General features: G+C 35.1%; 1 protein-coding gene across 2 annotated transcripts; it reads left to right on the top strand.

Annotated features, from left to right (window-relative positions):
* Positions 1 to 10,487: 10,487 nt before the first annotated feature.
* LOC110017956 (60S ribosomal protein L23) lies at positions 10,488 to 12,746 on the top strand. Of its 2 annotated transcripts, XM_020715139.1 has the most exons (4): positions 10,488 to 10,554; positions 10,687 to 10,971; positions 12,388 to 12,429; positions 12,510 to 12,746. In XM_020715139.1, exons 1-4 carry the CDS (start codon positions 10,542 to 10,544, stop codon positions 12,590 to 12,592), a joined length of 423 nt encoding a protein of 140 aa, XP_020570798.1. In that variant the 5' UTR covers positions 10,488 to 10,541; the 3' UTR covers positions 12,593 to 12,746. The 2 variants fall into 2 exon arrangements, with proteins under 2 accessions (XP_020570798.1, XP_020570797.1); XM_020715138.1 differs by lacking the exon at positions 10,488 to 10,554 and having other exon boundaries at positions 10,641 to 10,971.
* The last annotated feature ends 4,864 nt before the right edge of the window (positions 12,747 to 17,610 follow it).

The following is a 17,610-nucleotide window of genomic DNA, read 5'->3' as shown; positions in this document are numbered from 1 at the left end:
GAGCATAATTATAATTGAGGAGCCAAAATCAAAATTAACTTTTGTTGACTAATACCATGCTCGAGAGACAAAACTATGATGGATTTAGATTTAGTTGCCCCAATAAATGCTCGCGAATCAAATTTGGGATGAATTTTTGGAATTTTGCAAACTTATCTTGCGCCATGAAAAAAAGTTATGATGCTGTTGGAATGATGAATTTCATCTTTGTGATTTGCCCAATAATTATTTCCTTAATCTCATGTCTTCTAATGAAATCGTTAAGCATCTTACAGATAGACCGGGTGAGTGGAAAATCCACGATGAGCGAAAAATCAACTTCCTGGCTTCTACTTTGAATGTCTATTCTAAGCTTTGGCATCGCTTTATCTCTGCCAAACTCCATCCTTCATCAGATTTGAGTGAGGTAATCCAATTGAGAGTCATCCTAAATTCTTGTATTCATAGGGGATTATCTATAAATAGGGCCGTCAAAACAGCTCGTTGTTCTCGTGTTCGGCTCGTTAAGTAGCTTAGGTTTAATTCGTTCGCTAAGCAAACATCCCGAACACGAACAGTTTTAATATATTTGAGACTTATGCTTCTATTTTTACATAAATACCACCTTAATTAGGCATAAAAAGATATTTCTACTCTAGGAGAAGTTAAAATGATAGTAATGTTAATGTGATATGAAAATTTGGAGTGGCATGAATATAGAAAACAAAGTTTAAATGTTAGATATTGTTGAATCAAAATTTGTCCTGTAGACCATGCCAAGACATATAGCGTGGGACCAAGGGAGAGGAAAAGCACGAGCGAGCTAGCGAGAGAGAGAGAAGGGGGGGGGTGAAACAGTGATTGGAAAACCCAAATAGTCTCCTCCCATTTACATGAAAAAGATCATCTAATTTATAGATCAAAGAGGTATCAAGAAAATTACATCATTAATTTTTGGAGTTACAAGTTATTATGTTTTTCAAAATTACAATTTATTTTCTCTCCAATTATTATTGTTCCTGGCGTTGTCAATTATTACTATATTTGGGACAAGTTATTGTTATCGATGAGAGTTACCAATTATTATTGTGTTTTATGAGTTACTGATAATTAGTATTCACGAGAGTTACCGATTATTATTTTCACTGAGCAGTTATGCACTGTCCTTGGCAATTTTTCATCTAACTTACACATTTTTGCATGCTCGACAACTTTTCGATGGTCGGTTCATCTAACGATGTGGTTAGTCGGTCGGCTGGAATAGTCGACCAAATGAGGTGGTTGGCCGGTCTCCGCTACCGTCGATATTTTTCGGATATATACAAATGCCCTCAAATTTTTTTACTTATTGGAAGTGAACATGTGATAAGAATGTGGGACATTAAATGTAAAAAAGAAAAGATTATTCCATACGGAATCTCCACAGTTCATCACCAGCAAAAATATGTGATGGTGGGCCTTATTTTGATTTTTTTTTAATTTATTGTAATTGACGGTGGAGATCGGACACAGTATGCATCTATGCATTCCGTGTGGAATAATTTTTCGCAAAAAAAAACAAATGCAATAATCATACTCCATTGATTTCAACACTACTTTCGCTCTATTTTCTTCGACCTTGAAGTTCTCTTTTAAGACTTTTTCAGGTCGATTTTTTTTTGTGTTGTTGGTTGACCATCTGACATTCAACCACTTGAGGCGACATTTGGTCGGTTTTATTGGCTCTGTCTTTCACTTAGTTAAATGTGTTATTCTGTTCCATTTGTTTCCAAGGAAAACACATAAAAATGTTTTGAAACTTTTTATGAATATGCAAGTAAAGTGAGAGTTTTCCATGTTTCTCACATTCATTTTAGTATTTTACATCTATCGGACTATTTGCTCAAGATGGTTGTTGAGTGAAGAATGTTGGCATTAGTTGATCTGCTTGCCCTAAAGATGAGTCTTTTATTTACTTTCCACAGAGGATAGTCGTTGATTCTGTCTGCCTTAGATTAGTGACATGGATTTGCTCGTCTCGGAGGGGAGTCTTTGATTTGTTCTCCTCCGATGGGAGTCTTTGATTTGCTCGGCCCATAAAGGAGTTATTGATTTTGGGACGCCTGAATATTTCGATCGCTTGAGCATTTTGGTTGTCCTTATTGCTGACGATCGGTCATAGGCATATAGCCAGCCTGAGGCAGTTGATCACTTGAAAGTGGGAGTCAGCCAGAGACTACTGGATTAGTGGTTGGGCAGAGGTAGCTATCGACCGAAGAGTGGCTTGCTTGAAGATGAATTGAGTGGTATTTATATAAAAATATGAATATAAGAATAGAGTGGTATATGTGTGAATCTTTCATGAGTTTAAGATGATCCCCTGGATGTAGGTGATCATTTAGAAGCAAGTGGTCGCTCAAAGGCAGCTGGAGCAGCGATTGACAAGAGGGTGGCTTGGTGGAAGCACAAACAAACAGAGTGGTAAATACATATAAATATAGTGGTATGTACGTAAATCTTTCTTGATTTTAAGATGGTCTGTCTACAGTTAGCTAGAGGCAAGTGATTGATCAAAGACAGTTGGTCAGCTGGAGGCGATCAAAGCAACGATCATGTGGAGAGATGCTTGTTGAAAGTACAAACAAAATGAGTGGTTTGTATGTAAATCTTCCTTGATTTTGAGATGACCGACCAGAGTCATACAATCGGCCAAAGACAGGAAATTGGGCGGAAGCAGGTGGTTGGACGAAGGCGGCCATGGCAGCAGTCGGCTAAAGGGTGGCTTGCTGGAAAACGAATTGAGTGATATTTATGTAAATAAATAAATAAATAAATAATATATATATATATATATATATATATATTAATAATAATAATAATAATAATAATAATAATAATAATAATAATAATAATAATAATAATAATAATAATTTGGCATGTATGTAAATCTTCCCTGATTTTGAGATCGTCGGCCGAAGACATATAACTAGCTAGAAGCAAGTGACCAGCCAGAAGTAGGTGAATGGTTAGAGGTGGCCGGAGTAGCGGTTGGTTGGAGGGTGGTTTGCTTAGTAAGTCTACACCATCATTTAACAGCTTGTCGAAGCCTCCATTCAGTACATTAAGAATAAGGGGTTCCATCTTACAGATATTTTGAGGCTCAAAGATGAATTTAGTGCCCTCGCTAAAGAATCCAAGCCACAACAACCTTTTGGGCAATAGAATCAATCAATCAATCTTGATTGAAGCCGGACTAGATAATCCATTCTTAGCGAGCACTCCTCCTCCCCCTTCCATGAACAAAGCAATCGACTCATTTGAGTAATCCAGAAACTCAAAGGCTGCGCTGGTGGTTGGAGGTCCCATAGGTGGCTCGTAGAGCTCGCTGGTGTCTTCCTCACAGAGGAGATTACCCCACGAGGCAATAGCATGGGCAAGGAGAGCTCCTTTTTAGAAAGTATTTGTAAGTAGAAAAGACAAGCCGACAATTCACTATCATTTAGTCTCCATCGCTGGAAATAGCATAAAAGGGTGATTGAATGCAAAGGCTGGTTTTAACGCTACTGGGAGGAGTGATGATCATATAAGATATCTAGGTTTGGAAGTCGAGAACATGCATAGGTCTACGAAGAGATGGATGAAATTTCCTTGAGAGTGGATGCGCTACTGTGCCGAATCCACTTATTTTCTCTAAATAAATTTTTTTTCTCGCTGTTGCTAATTTTCTTGCTCAAGACACGGTCTAGGCTCCCTGCACCAATGATGAATCCAAATTTGTCCTGTAGACAATGTCCAAGGCACAGAGTGTAGGGACCGATGAAGCAAAAAAGGGTGCGAGAGAGAGAATAAGTAACGCAGCGATTGCCCTCATCAAAGACAAAAGTGAAGGTATTTCACCAGCTCTCAAACATATTTTATATTGTAAAAGTTGCTATATGAGAATGAAAAAATAGTACTTAAATGACTGAAAAATATAAATGAACCTTTCGTTTTTACATGAAAAAGTTATTTTTTTTAGTTAGATAAGAAATTACAAGTTGTTTCACGTACCAATGACATTGGCTATGACTAGCACACAAAGGACATTTTCGTAATTTCGTAATATATCGGAACCCTAGCGATTCCTTTTAGAAGAACGAGGTAAGCCTCAGATGCTCTCATCTCCGCTGCCAAGCAGTGCTCCGAGACGTCGAAGCGAGGCAAGTCGTTAATTTTCTGTCTTCCTGCTTTCGTAATTTTCTTCGATATTTCTCCCAATCAACCTCACATATGCTCTTTCTTCTGGTCCTAATGCACCATGCATTATCTATTGGTGAAGATGTTCTCAGGATGCGGAGGCATCACCAGAAAAAAAGTTCCGAATGTCGCTTGGCTCTTCTGTTGTAGCCGCAATGAACTGTGCGAATAACACTCGTGCGAAGAATCTTTATATAATGTAGGTGAAGGGGATCAAGGGGCATGGCCATGGCTATCGTCTAGAAGGTAAAGCCCGATCATAGAAAAAAGGCCATGCCCGCTGTCATAGTACGATAGCGCAAGCCTCGGCGCCGAAAGGATGGAGTCTACCTGGTACTTTGAAGGTATAGATCTCGCCTAGATTCTCTTGATAGTTTTGATCATGATGTGGTTGATTTTTTTCAAGGAGCTTTCCAGCTCAATTGAATTGCATGAATCTGTTATTTTATGGAATCCTGCATTTCAAATTTAAGTTTTTTTTTAAATTTTTATTTTCTTGAATAGGTTTTTAACCGGGTCGGCTGATGTTATTTATTCTGACATTTTTTACCTTTTCAAATCGAAAATTTACATATGGTGAGTGTTTTTGTGGTATTGCTGTGACGGAGGGAAATCTTCCTTTAACCTGCTGGAGCAAACCTGTAATTTTTGCATATTCCCAAGTAAACGTCACATATAGAGCTTGGAGATGTTGATGGTTCGCAAGTTCCTCCACCTTCAACGGTCTCATATTCCATTGCCTTATGGAGCGGCGTTGCTGCTATTACCTTTTGGGACTGGCCATGAGATGAACATTATTGAGATGAACAACACACTTAATTTGCAGTTCCGGGTCCCTTTTTTTGTTGAGCGGATTTTGTATAGAAACCCACACACAACCGAATGCAAATGCCTGACAACCAAAACCCTTTGGTTGGGAGTTTTCAGCAGGGTAAGGTAGGATACACCTGTAGACCGTTTCTGATGTGTTAAAACAGTTTTCAGAGTTTAGTTTTACAGTTCGAACTTCATTTGCTAATTTTATTTATTGCATTATTTTTTTTATTATTTTGTATTTATAGTCTTACAATTATAGCATTTATTTGTTTTTTTTTTGCATTACTCGGAAGTTCTGGAAAAAATTGAAATAATTTTTTATGTTAGAACAGTATATTAATGCAATTAATATTTATTGAAATTTAAAATTGGTAATTAATATACTCGGTTCGCAAGTTCCTCCATCTTCAACAGTCTCATATTCCATCGCCTTATGGAGCGGCGTTGCTGCTATTACCTTTTGGGACTGGCCATGAGATGAACATTATTGAGAAGGACAACAAACTTAATTTGCTGTTCCGAGCCCTATTTTTTGTTAAGCGTATTTAGTATGGAAAGCCACGCAACTCAATGCAAATGCCTGACAGCCAAAGCCTTTTGGTTGGGGGCTCAGCAGGGTAAGGTAGGATGCACCTGTAGACCGATTCTGATGTGTTAAAACAGTTTTCAGAGTTTAATTTTGCAGTTCGAACTTACATTTGCTAATTTTATTTATTGTATTATTTTTATTATTTTGTATTTATAGTCTTAGAATTATAGCATTTATTTGTTATTTTTTGCATTACTTGGAATTTCTGGAAAATTTTGAAATAAATTTTTTTGTTAGGACAATATATTAATGCAATTAATATTTATTGAAATTGATAATTACTGTACTCTCCAACATTGAGTTGGTATTATAATGAGTGATGCATGTTAGGAAATTTGCAGCGGTAGTAATGAATTATTGTTTTAGCAATGTTTGAGAATCATCACACACTTAGGTAAAAGAAAATAATCAATAGGGACATCAGATGTTTTTACATGGAAAATCCAGAAAAGGGAAAACCATGAAGTCTTGTTCAGTTGAAATATTTCACTATAAGTTGGTGATTATAGATTTATTCTTTTGTTCTACATAAATGAAAGAGTTACATAGTTCATTCAATTACAATGTCTGCGTGCAAAGGAACTTGTTGCTCTGTCGTAGAGAGCAAACAACAACCAATGGTAGTCGACAATGGTTGGCGGGTGGCCGTCAAAGTTGGCCATAGGTGTCGGCGGCTAGAGTTGGCCAGAGGGAGGCAACAGTCGGGGGAGGACGACAACCCGAGTTCGCTGGAGGCAATGGAAGCCAAAGACTGTTGAATCCGCGGTGCAGGATGTGGGCTACAACTTCCTTTTCTGCAGGCTTTTGACTTGCTCTGCCAAATGTCCAGTTCTTCTGTATGAGAGGACTAGGGCTCTATTTACAGAGTTCGGGATGTAAATAAGAAAATAATCTGATTCACTCTCGATTACATAGCTCAGATAAATCCCTTCGATCGGACAACGTTCGATGGACATTTTAGTGTCTTAATGATGCTAAAATTGAGTGATATTGAGCTTATTGGATTAGTTTTGCCAGACACTTGTTTTGAATATATGCTTGTCATATTCAAATTTTGTTTGACCTTCCAATTATGCTTGGAAAACTTCTACAAGTGGTTCATTGTATTGATATTGGTTTGATTTGACTTGGACTGAACCAATTTTGGTATTGTTGTGTTTGTTTTGTTGATCCGATCAGTTTTACTATAAGTTTGTTGAAATTATACTTATGGACGACTTTTTATCAAAGTTTAAACATTTTTTTTAAATTTCATTGAGATCCGTGCCACTCCTCGAGGTGCACGCCAGATGATAAAATTTTATTCATGGCTCAACGCTTACTCGAGGCACAATTAGATAAAGATGAATCTGAGAGACGATTAGACCAACTCCTTCTAAACAGACCAACTCCTTCTAAACAGACTTATTTTGTTACCAAGTCATGCCATTCGGTTTTAAGAATGTCAGTTTAACCTATTAATGCCTAATGAACAAGGTCTTCAAAGTTCTCCTCAAACAACCAATCGAGGTATATGTTGATCATGTGCTGGTAAAGTGCTTAGAAGCATCCCAACACATCTCTTATCTAGAGGAGTGTTTCTAACCTGTTCGCCAGTGCAACATGCGCCTCAAATGGGCTAAATGCCTATTCAGAGTCACCTTGGGAAAGTTTGTGGGATTCATGGTCACTCATCTTTGAATTGAGATAAACCCAAAGAAGATCAAGACGCTGAGAGACATAGTGCCCTCAAGGAACATCAAGAAAGTGTTACTCTTGAATGGTTGCATAGCCTCCCGATCCCGCTTCTTAGTTCAGTAAAGAGATAAGTATATAAAATGTTCACACCTATGGGTGAACAAAAGAAATAAATATTTTATATAGTACATGATATTTTGTTGTATTTATCGTCCTTATAAATTACTCTCTAATATATTTAACAACGATTAAATCTTTTTTAAGCAATCTTTCCAATAATAACAACCTTAAACAAATATCATATTGTACTTGAAAAGATGTATTACCTGTGCATTAGTGGAGTCATAACAATTCTGTTGGAAGCATTCTTGTTGGTTATGAAACTCCACAGTGATGTTTTGATAATCTCTGGCAAATACTTTAACATAGACGCTGCATGGGAGCTAGTTGTGGCATTGGGTTTGACATAATTCTACTTGGAAAAAGCCCTGACGTTGGCCTCCATTGAATGTTGAAAGACTCATCTCCTCATAATGCAAGCCACATATGTTTGCATTCGTATTTGTAGATTCTATTGTCATTGCAGGCAACATATGTGACAAAAATGCTCACTGGAGTGCATGATTGTTTGTTTCCCATTGAGGCATTCATGGGCTTAAAAGGCAAATGAGACTTCTTCATGGGCAATATTGGGTTCAATTGAGCTATGAAAAGATGCATTTGGATTGAAAAAAGCTTGCTGTAATCTAGAAGTCGGAGATAAGCGAACTAAGGAAATCGTCCATTATTATTATTTTTTTTTTTTTTGAAAAGAGAGTATAAAATAAATATTTAGAAGAGAATAATATTCAAATAATAATATATAAAATATGATGATCATATAATCTCTCACATCTATTATACATAACAACTTTAGAATTAACATAATATTTTCATAAACTCGTAATCAAGTATGTGAATTCTCTAAAAAGTAAAATACATTTAAAATTTCTTTTAAATTTTAAGCTAAAAATATAATGTAATTATGTAAAAGATCATTCTTGCTCGATGATGACAGATATCATTGACATAAGTTTTAGAGAAAGGATCCAAACAAAGATTCCAGGATTTCAAAATATGAACATGTATTTGACTCCAATTGATAATATGATTTTGTGAAAAAAATATCAATCAATCAAAATTTGATAGGACCGTTTGGGGCAACTTATTTGGTGCGGAAACGTTGAAATCGCACTTGTCATGTTTGCGTAAATTGCGTTTTGGCAGCTTATGTTTTTTCAAAATGCCGAAAGCAGTGTTTTCACATCTAGGTGCGATGAGAACTTTCTGATAGCGTTCTGGCTTTTTCAAAAAAATAAAAATTTGTAATAGTCATCGCACCTAGCTTATCAACATATTATTTTTAATCAGTTTATCAGCAGATTATTCAATAAGCTGCAGCTGCCCCAAACAAACCCTAAGAATCACCTTTCATTTTAAAAATCTTTTATTAAATTAAATAAAGTTGTTTTTGAAAAACTCATTTAACAATAGTAATAATAAGAATAATAAATTTATTAATGCTTTAGGTGTTATGTAAATTTTCTTTCTTCTTTTATACATAGTTTCTTCCTCTTACAATTATGATATTCATTGGAATAATTTTAGAGAGGGTGCATCATCATACATGCTATTAATCATTCTTTTTAATTAGCTCCCAAACCAGGGACAAAGCCATAATTTTTTTATTTTAAAATGAGAACCAATTTTTTTTATTTTTAAAAAATTATTTCAAAATTTTTCTTTCTCGCTCGAAATTGTCAATAAAATTTTTCAAATTTCTTTAAAGCTTTAAGAATTTGTTAATATAATAAAAGAAAAAAAAATATGAGAAAAAAATCTAATAATTTGTAATATTTGATCATCAATGTCAAATTATTTTTTTTATTTATAAAAAAATAAAACAAAATAATAACAATATTCAAATAAAAGTTTTATTCAATGACATATTTAATTAATAAAAATATAAAATAAAATATTTATCTTTTTGAAAATGACACTTAAGATTGTTTTTCCTATCTAGTCATTTTACGAAAAACTCTCAGTTATTTTGTAAAAGTATTTTTTTTGTTGATTTAAATTTATTAGATCTATTTTAAATAAATAAAATGTATGTAAATTCAATTTAAAATATGTTGCATAGATTTTATCATAAATTGAATCTTTATATTTGTAATGATAATAAAATTGTATTTCATTTTTTGAGAGAGGAGCGCATATAAAAATTATAAACTTTATCATTTATTAAATTTCAATCATATATTTGAATATCATATATCTCTTGATGTAATAATCATAATACTTTAAAGAAATTTTTATATTATTTTTATGGATGAATGTAAAAATAGTTGTTTTGAGAAGTTATTATGGTGATTGTTTTTTATGGGCATTATCTTACTTGATCGATCTAGAACCTTTAGATTCTTTATTCGAATTTATTTGTGTTGATGTTTGTCTCGGTGGCTGAGTTTCTAGTTTAATTATATATTTGGTGTCTGTTTAGGTCATATATTGCTCTTGTAAGATCTTTATTTTGCTGATATGAATCATATCTATATTTGATTGTCTTTTTTAAGTTGAGTTTGGTGGAGATACGATGAATATCAATCATTTAATATTATTCAATTGTGTTTTTGAATATTTAGGATCCTTTAATTTTAGATGTTCATAATACATTGAAGAAATTTTAATGTTATTATTGCAGACGTATGTGATGAAGGCTATTATGAAAAACTGTTTTGATGTTTGTTTTGTGTGGGCATTACCTTGCTTGATGGTCTGAATCCATTGGGGTTTTTTCGGCTTCATTTGTGTATTGATTGTCAGGTCAATCATATTCATGATTTAGTTGTATATTTGGAGACTAATTGATTTTTTTTTTGTTATTGTAAAATATCTTATCATTGTGATGTCTTTTTCTCTTTATTTTTAGGGTTATTTTGTTTTGTTATTTGTGTGATGTTGTAAGGGTTCATGGTCTTGTATTTTTTTTTTATTGAATAAAACTTGGCATGAATGATCTCTCCCACTAGAGGCTCCATTGCCGTTGATCCTGCGGGCAAATCCATGTCACACGTGCCAATGGCGTTGGCTATCACCAGCGCAGAAAGGATATTTTCGTAAATTCGTAATACATCGAAACCCTAGCGAAACTCCTATATATAACTGAGCTAGCCCTCAAACCTCTCCGTCTCCGTTGCTAGGCCTCAAATCCTTCCTGTTGAAGATGTCGAAGCGAGGTAAGCCTTTATTCGTCTCTTTCTGCATATCTATATTTCCTAGATGTGTCTCCGATTCTCCCATTCGTTGTCATATATGCTCCTTCTGGTTGTAATGAGCGATGCATTGTCTATTGGTGACGATGTTCTCAGGACGCGGAGGCAGCGCCGGAAATAAGTTTCGGATGTCGCTGGGTCTTCCTGTTGCAGCAACAGTGAACTGTGCTGATAACACTGGTGCGAAGAATCTTTATATCATCTCTGTAAAGGGGATCAAGGGGCGCCTCAATCGCCTCCCATCCGCCTGTGTTGGTGACATGGTTATGGCTACCGTCAAGAAGGGAAAGCCCGATCTCAGAAAAAAGGTCATGCCCGCTGTCATCGTACGACAGCGCAAGCCTTGGCGCCGAAAGGATGGAGTCTACATGTATTTTGAAGGTCTTATCTTTATTTTTTTTCCTGGAAGGTTTTCTGCTCAATTGAATTTCGTTAATCGGTTATCTTATGGATTATCGCATTTGAAATTGAAGTTTTGTTTTATTTTTTTTTCTAGTAGGATGTCTTGTATGGTTTTTGTAGCGGCTGCGGTTATTTTCTTTTCCAAATTAAACATGGTGATCGGCTTTTGTGGTTTTTTTTGTGACGGAGGGAAATCTTCCGGGTTAAATTTCCTTCAACTTGCTGGAGCAAACCCTTAATGTTTGCATATTCCTAAAGTAAACGTCACATATAGCTTAATGTTTGCATATTCCTAAGTAAACGTCACATATAGAGCTTGGAGATGTTGATGGTTCGCAAGTTCCTCCATCTTCAACGATCTCATATTCCATCGCCTTAAGGAGCGGCGTTGCTGCTATTACTTTTTGGGACTGGCCATGAGATAAACATTAATGCGTTATTGCTGTTCAGAACTTTTGACCTATCACGGCATGTTATTTGTGGTTTTGCATATTCGGAGATGTCATTTTTATGATTGAATCGATAATTTGCATTTTTTTTTTGTTTTCTAAATTTAAGGCATTGTTTTTATATGCATATTTGCTTCAAATTTAATGGTATTTCCAGAAGATGCGCTGACATTGGAGATAGAAGTATGATCTAATTATAGTTTTTAATTTAGTTTATTTTTGAATGATTCTATGCTGGCTGGGAGATTTTTTTGGTGAATATCTATTTATCTCACTCTATTGAAGTGATTGTATTCAAAATTCCCAACTAACCGTCTGATAATTATCATTGTATGGTGTTGGAAGCTGCTGCAGTCATTTAACTTTTACATATACTTGTTTATGCTCTGCTCTATTTGATTAGTTCTGCTGTATATGTCTTTTGCAGTTCAAATGGTAGTTTGTATTTTCAGTTGTATCATCATATGATCATTATGCTCATATGAAGTAAAATACTAGTAAAAAGCCCTCATAAAAGTATATATTTACTAAGAAAAATGCATACTGGTAAATTGATGTACCAACCAATTGTCATGATGTCCTTACCAGTTGCTTCATTACTTTCTGGATGATGTTAATGCTGTATTCATTCACAGTAGGGAAGCATATAATATATTGACCAGTATTAAACAGCATGATGTTAAATCTTTTCATTGTGTTACCTGTCTCCTGGGACATAATTTTTTTCCTTTTAGAAAAATTTTAATCAATCAATTACCGAATGTATGCACATCCCAAAGCATATACAGTTTGGAGGCCTCTCTAGACGCTTGTGGTTATTGTACTTCTTTGTTTCTATTTACATTAATTCACTAATCTCAAATTTGGTTTTATGGTGGAACTTCGTTGGCAATTCTGCTAATTGTTTTGTTACCTAATGTTTGTACTCTTTTTATTTTTTTTGCAGATAATGCTGGTGTGATTGTGAATCCGAAGGGAGAAATGAAGGGTAATTAGTTAATTTTAGCTATGATTCATATATATTATTTGTATTTGTATTTCTTTCATTTCGATCCTGGTTGGTTACAGGTTCTGCAATTACTGGACCTATTGGAAAGGAATGCGCGGATTTGTGGCCCAGAATTGCTAGCGCTGCTAATGCAATTGTTTAGTTATTTTTATCAATGAAACATTCTGGTGCTTTAATTGAAGTTTTAAACTGTTCCACAGGACAACCATGTTTCTTTCTAAACTCGCTGTACCATTGATTTTTCAATAGCAAAATCGGGGCATCTATGGCTTAATAGATGCTATTTATATGGGAAATTGTTTATTTATAGGAAGATTTACACACATACGGCTTGATTCTTATCTATTTACATATGTAAGGCCTAAACTTTAATTTTTATATACATACCAATTCATCTATGCATGAGGGAATGTATTTTATTTTTTATAAGACAATGATGGTATTTTTGATATGTTATGGGACTTGGGTAGTATAAACATAGAAAGCAAAATTCATATGTTAAATATGTGTAAGCACTTGGGTGCTATGTATGAAAATGCCTCTTATTTACATTATTAAGATTGTTGGTTGAAATGATGTGGTTAAGAGTAGACTTGATGTTTGGAAGTCACATATTTACACCTATTTTCTTTCGTTTATATGATAGGGCATTAACATATACATATCACACAATTCTAAATTTCTCACTTCAAAATTTTCATATTTACAAAATAACATTTTTTATCTTTCATATCACATCAAAAGTGAAATACATATTTTCATGCATAAGCTTGAAACACGGAAATGTTATATACTTGAACATGAAAGTTTATCTGTGAAATATGAAAATACACAAGAGTTGTGTGCGAGGTATGTATATTTCCTATGTATGCTTCATGCATAGCTCCTGAAGCTTACGTTGTGCTGCTGCATTCTATGAAAGCACCATGATCACTTCTCCTGTTCAACATTTCCCGACCCACTCCTACAATCGCCATTCTGTTTCACTTACTGTCGGATATCGTGTTCCCATGATTCCCTATTCTGAGCCCTCACCCAAGTCATTTTATTTTGAAATTATGTATCATTTATGCAATCAGTCATTCATCATTATTAATTTAATGCTGCTTGTTAATGATTTTGTGATCTTCAATATTTTCTAAGTCTTACATATCATTAGTTTTCATAATTTTATTTATGAATTTGAAATGTGAAAAAGAATTAAATTATGGAACATTATTCCCAAAGATCAACATTATCTTCTTCATCGATCTATTGTTAATTTAATTATTATAAAAATCAAAGTTCGATCAAAGCCATCATAAAATCCCAAGAGTAACGTTAGGTGATGAAATTACTGGAGTTAAAACAAGTTTTCATGGATGGAGCTGTTTTAACAGTAGATATTATTTTTATCAATATGTTTTATGATGTATTTGATCGAACTTTAATTGTTATATGGTGTCATACAGACTTATCAAAACTTGTTTTAGCTCTATTTTCTAGCTCTATTTCTATGGGGGTCATTTTAATCCCAAATTTACAAGTGTTAAAATAGTCTATAGATTTTTTATTTAGGCTGAAATAATCTCCATAGAATACTATTAGCATTATTCGATATATCTATTTTATTACATACACACTTATATGAGTATTTCTCTCCAATTAGCCGTGCAACTTTTAGTTCTTAATAACATTACCATAGAAACTCAATATTAGCTTGATTGATTGACCACATTAAGGAGCAGCTAGTGTCACTTAAAAATTGACAGCTTCAAAGGCATGTTACTAAGAAACTTGCAGGAGAGCAAGAGGTACAAAGATCCATTTAAATCCCATCTGCAAGAGTTAAAAGGTGATGAAATTATTAGATGTCACTTCATACTTTCGGCTAATAATTAAGTTGAATTATTGTTATAGAGAAACTTGGCAGAGCAACTAATTTTCCAACTTCTCTCTTCCATCTCAAGTTCTCTTGAAGCTCCACTGGAAATCTTCCAGCTTGTTCATTAACTTTATTTAACCGGTTGATTGTAAACATTCAGTCGTATCCTTGTCTTCACGTCAGACACTTTTTGGTGGTTAATGCAACGATGATCTGAAACGCCATGAAACACTTTTTTTTATATAGAATTTGGATGTGTTAATATTGAAAAGCATAGATTAAAAGTTAAAACCATGATTTAAGATGATTGGGAAGTTAATGGAAAGAGAGCCAGTGAATAGATTGAGCTTCTTAAGTTCATGAAGAGATGTTTGAACTCTGGTAGTCCCTCAAGAAAAGTTACTGCTTTTTTAGAGTATCTCCAATCATGGAGTTATTCAAAGTTTGGAGCAACCATAACTTTTTGATTCTCAAGTTGTATTTTGATATGTAGTAGTATTTTAAATCTGCTCGAAATGATGAAAAGAGCTTGTCCAGTGGTAGAGGAGAGTATGATTCCTAGATCCAAAAGAATAATTGGTGGTTTTTTTTTTCCCATCTCCTTTGGCACCTTCAATTTTATCTTAAGAAGAGTCGCTATTAGTTTATTATCAATTTCTACCTTAGTTGATGCAGTATCCAAATATGAGATGAATTCCTTAACTTTGACACATCATTATAAGCGATAACCACCTTTTAATAATCATGCCATCATATTATATAGATTCATATGAAATTTCAAACAATTTTTGAAGATTCCTACTTCCCTTCAAGAGAGTTGTAGCTTCTATCTACATATTGAAGTATTTGATCATAACAATAAATTTTATCCATTCCATACAACACATGATCAAGACAGACAATTCGTTAAAGCATTTGGAAGGGATAGAGATGCAAGTGAGTGCACTTCTAGCATTAAGTGCATGATCTTGAGTATTCTTTCGGATCTTTTCTCAAGTTGACTGAAAGTAACGTTGCCATAGAACTTGATAACAAGTTTTCTTCCACCTATGGGGATATTTGATTGTAGTTATTTTAAGCTTTTTACATTTGGAATGCATTTATTTTGAAACCTCCAACAACTCAATTTTCAAGGATTTGAATTTCACCCAGACCCAACATTCCAAAATAATTGCTCAACTCTAGCTTTCCCACTCTCACTTAAGACCATAATTTCTTTGTGCTTGCTCTAGGTATCCCATGCTAGGCCGCAACCTCCCTCTATAACCAAACAATCCTGAATATGCCAAAATCATTGCGTTTAATCTACATTACATTTAAAGAAACCATCGCATTCCAAGTTCTGTTAACCAAACAATCCTCAAATGAATTTTGCATTGCCAAAATTAAACTTTTAAGATATTGCCATTAGAATTTCATGCGTGAATTAAAGATTAGTTATAGATAAAGAGCTCTTGAAAGATTGGCCATTGATCACAAAGAGTTGCGGGGCATTAGTTTTAAACCTTATTGGATCTTCAACTAAACATTATTTTTCCGTAAGGAGATAAATTAATGGATTAAACAATATCAGGGATGACATCAATTTACATGTGTACACATAAAAAATGTGTCAGTACGAATGAAAAAGTCGATGGGCATCTCAGAAAGAAGATGTGGACGATTGAGCGTAGATGCGGATGACGATCGTTTCCAGATGAGTATTGGCGGAGGAAGCACCTTATCCGAACGATCGACAGAGAAGACAGCAAGAGAAAATTCTGTAGGGTAGTAATCAACCTTCAGGACGAACGACATGGAGCACTCTTTCAGACTATATATCGACCGAAGCTTCTAGTTTTATTATATGCAAATAACTCTGTAATTACCAAAAAGCCCCCTGAAAAGTTAATAATGAGAGGGCTAATACTTAATTTTGTAGTATTGGGACCTAGACCTATACATAAGGGTCCATATTTTGAATGAATGACACATTTGATCTGTCTCCTACTGTTGTCTCTCTTTCTCTGTCTCTCTTTCTCTCTCCCTTAATCACTTCCTAATAGCACATTCCATTTCTTGGGTGTGTTTACCGTATATTTTTGGATCCAACATTCTTTTTGGTGCGGTGAACATAGAAACATATCATCAACAAGAAGAGGAGCCCAATAACAACAAAAATGAGAGTCTTGTCAGAGGAAAGAAGAAAAAGCAGCATGCACCCGAATGTCAGGATAGTTCACAAAAGTCCTTAGGGCAGTTGCTAACACAACATCTGAGCCTGCCCAAGTTCCAGAAGGAGAGCTAGCACGACAAGAAACACTCAACGCCCTCAAGGGGAACCACCAACCAACAATGAAACAAGGGGAGTCTACCTGCAGGAGAAGCCCGACGATGGTCTATACCAAGACAACGCCGGATCCACCCCTGTGAAGGAGAGGAACTGATCGATGCGAACCGAGGTACAGAGGGAGTCGGAGAACTCTTTCTCCCTACAGGTCTCTAGAGTTGAACCCCCGGAGAAGTTCACGATGTCAGTCTTAGAGATGTATAAAGGACTATCGGATCCCAACGAACATCTCGTATCTTTCGAATCGTCGAAATCCCTGTGGCAACTGAAGCTAGGGGTAACAAGAGCTTACAATCGTTTATTGCACGATTTCAGAGTGAAACGTTAGATGTCAAGGGCTTGAAGCTTGACATGGCTTAGGCCACGCTGATGCAAGGATTAAGGTAAGAGAGGTTCTGTTTCGACATCGAACTCACAGAACCATAAAGATTGGTCGAGCTGTTGGATGGGGCCAACAAATTCATCGTCTCCAACGAGAACGCCTCTGAGCTCGCCGAACAGAAACACCAGAAAAGACCGCCACAAAACAACAGAGAACAATCCTGACAAATCACACGACCATTAAATCGCTATCGCTACGAGGGTCGCCTTGACAATCACTACACCTAGCACTTGGAGGATCAGAGGCGACAAACTAAGGCTAGAGTTGTAAATGAGTCGAGGTTGACCGAGCTCAGGCTTGGCTCATGTCGGCTCGTTCAAAATTGCTCGTATTTGAAATCGGCTCGTGTTTGAAATTGGCTCATGAATAGTGTGTTTGTGTTCGACTCGATATAAATATTATTGTTCTTGTTCGGCTCGTGTTCCGCTTGAAATTAACTTGTTAAAATTATTTGAAAAAAATAAATGTTGAGTGTTGGATTCAAATCCGAACTAAATCTATACCAAAAAAACGCAAAACCACAATGCCACATCAGCTATTATGATTTAAACTCAAATATAAAAAAATATAATATATTATTATATA

This window comes from Phalaenopsis equestris, unplaced genomic scaffold, assembly GCF_001263595.1.
Source record: "Phalaenopsis equestris unplaced genomic scaffold, ASM126359v1 Scaffold000002, whole genome shotgun sequence".
NCBI classification, from domain to species: Eukaryota; Viridiplantae; Streptophyta; class Magnoliopsida; order Asparagales; family Orchidaceae; genus Phalaenopsis; species Phalaenopsis equestris.
Note: the sequence above shows the minus strand (reverse complement) of the source record. Positions and strands in the feature narration are given on the sequence as shown.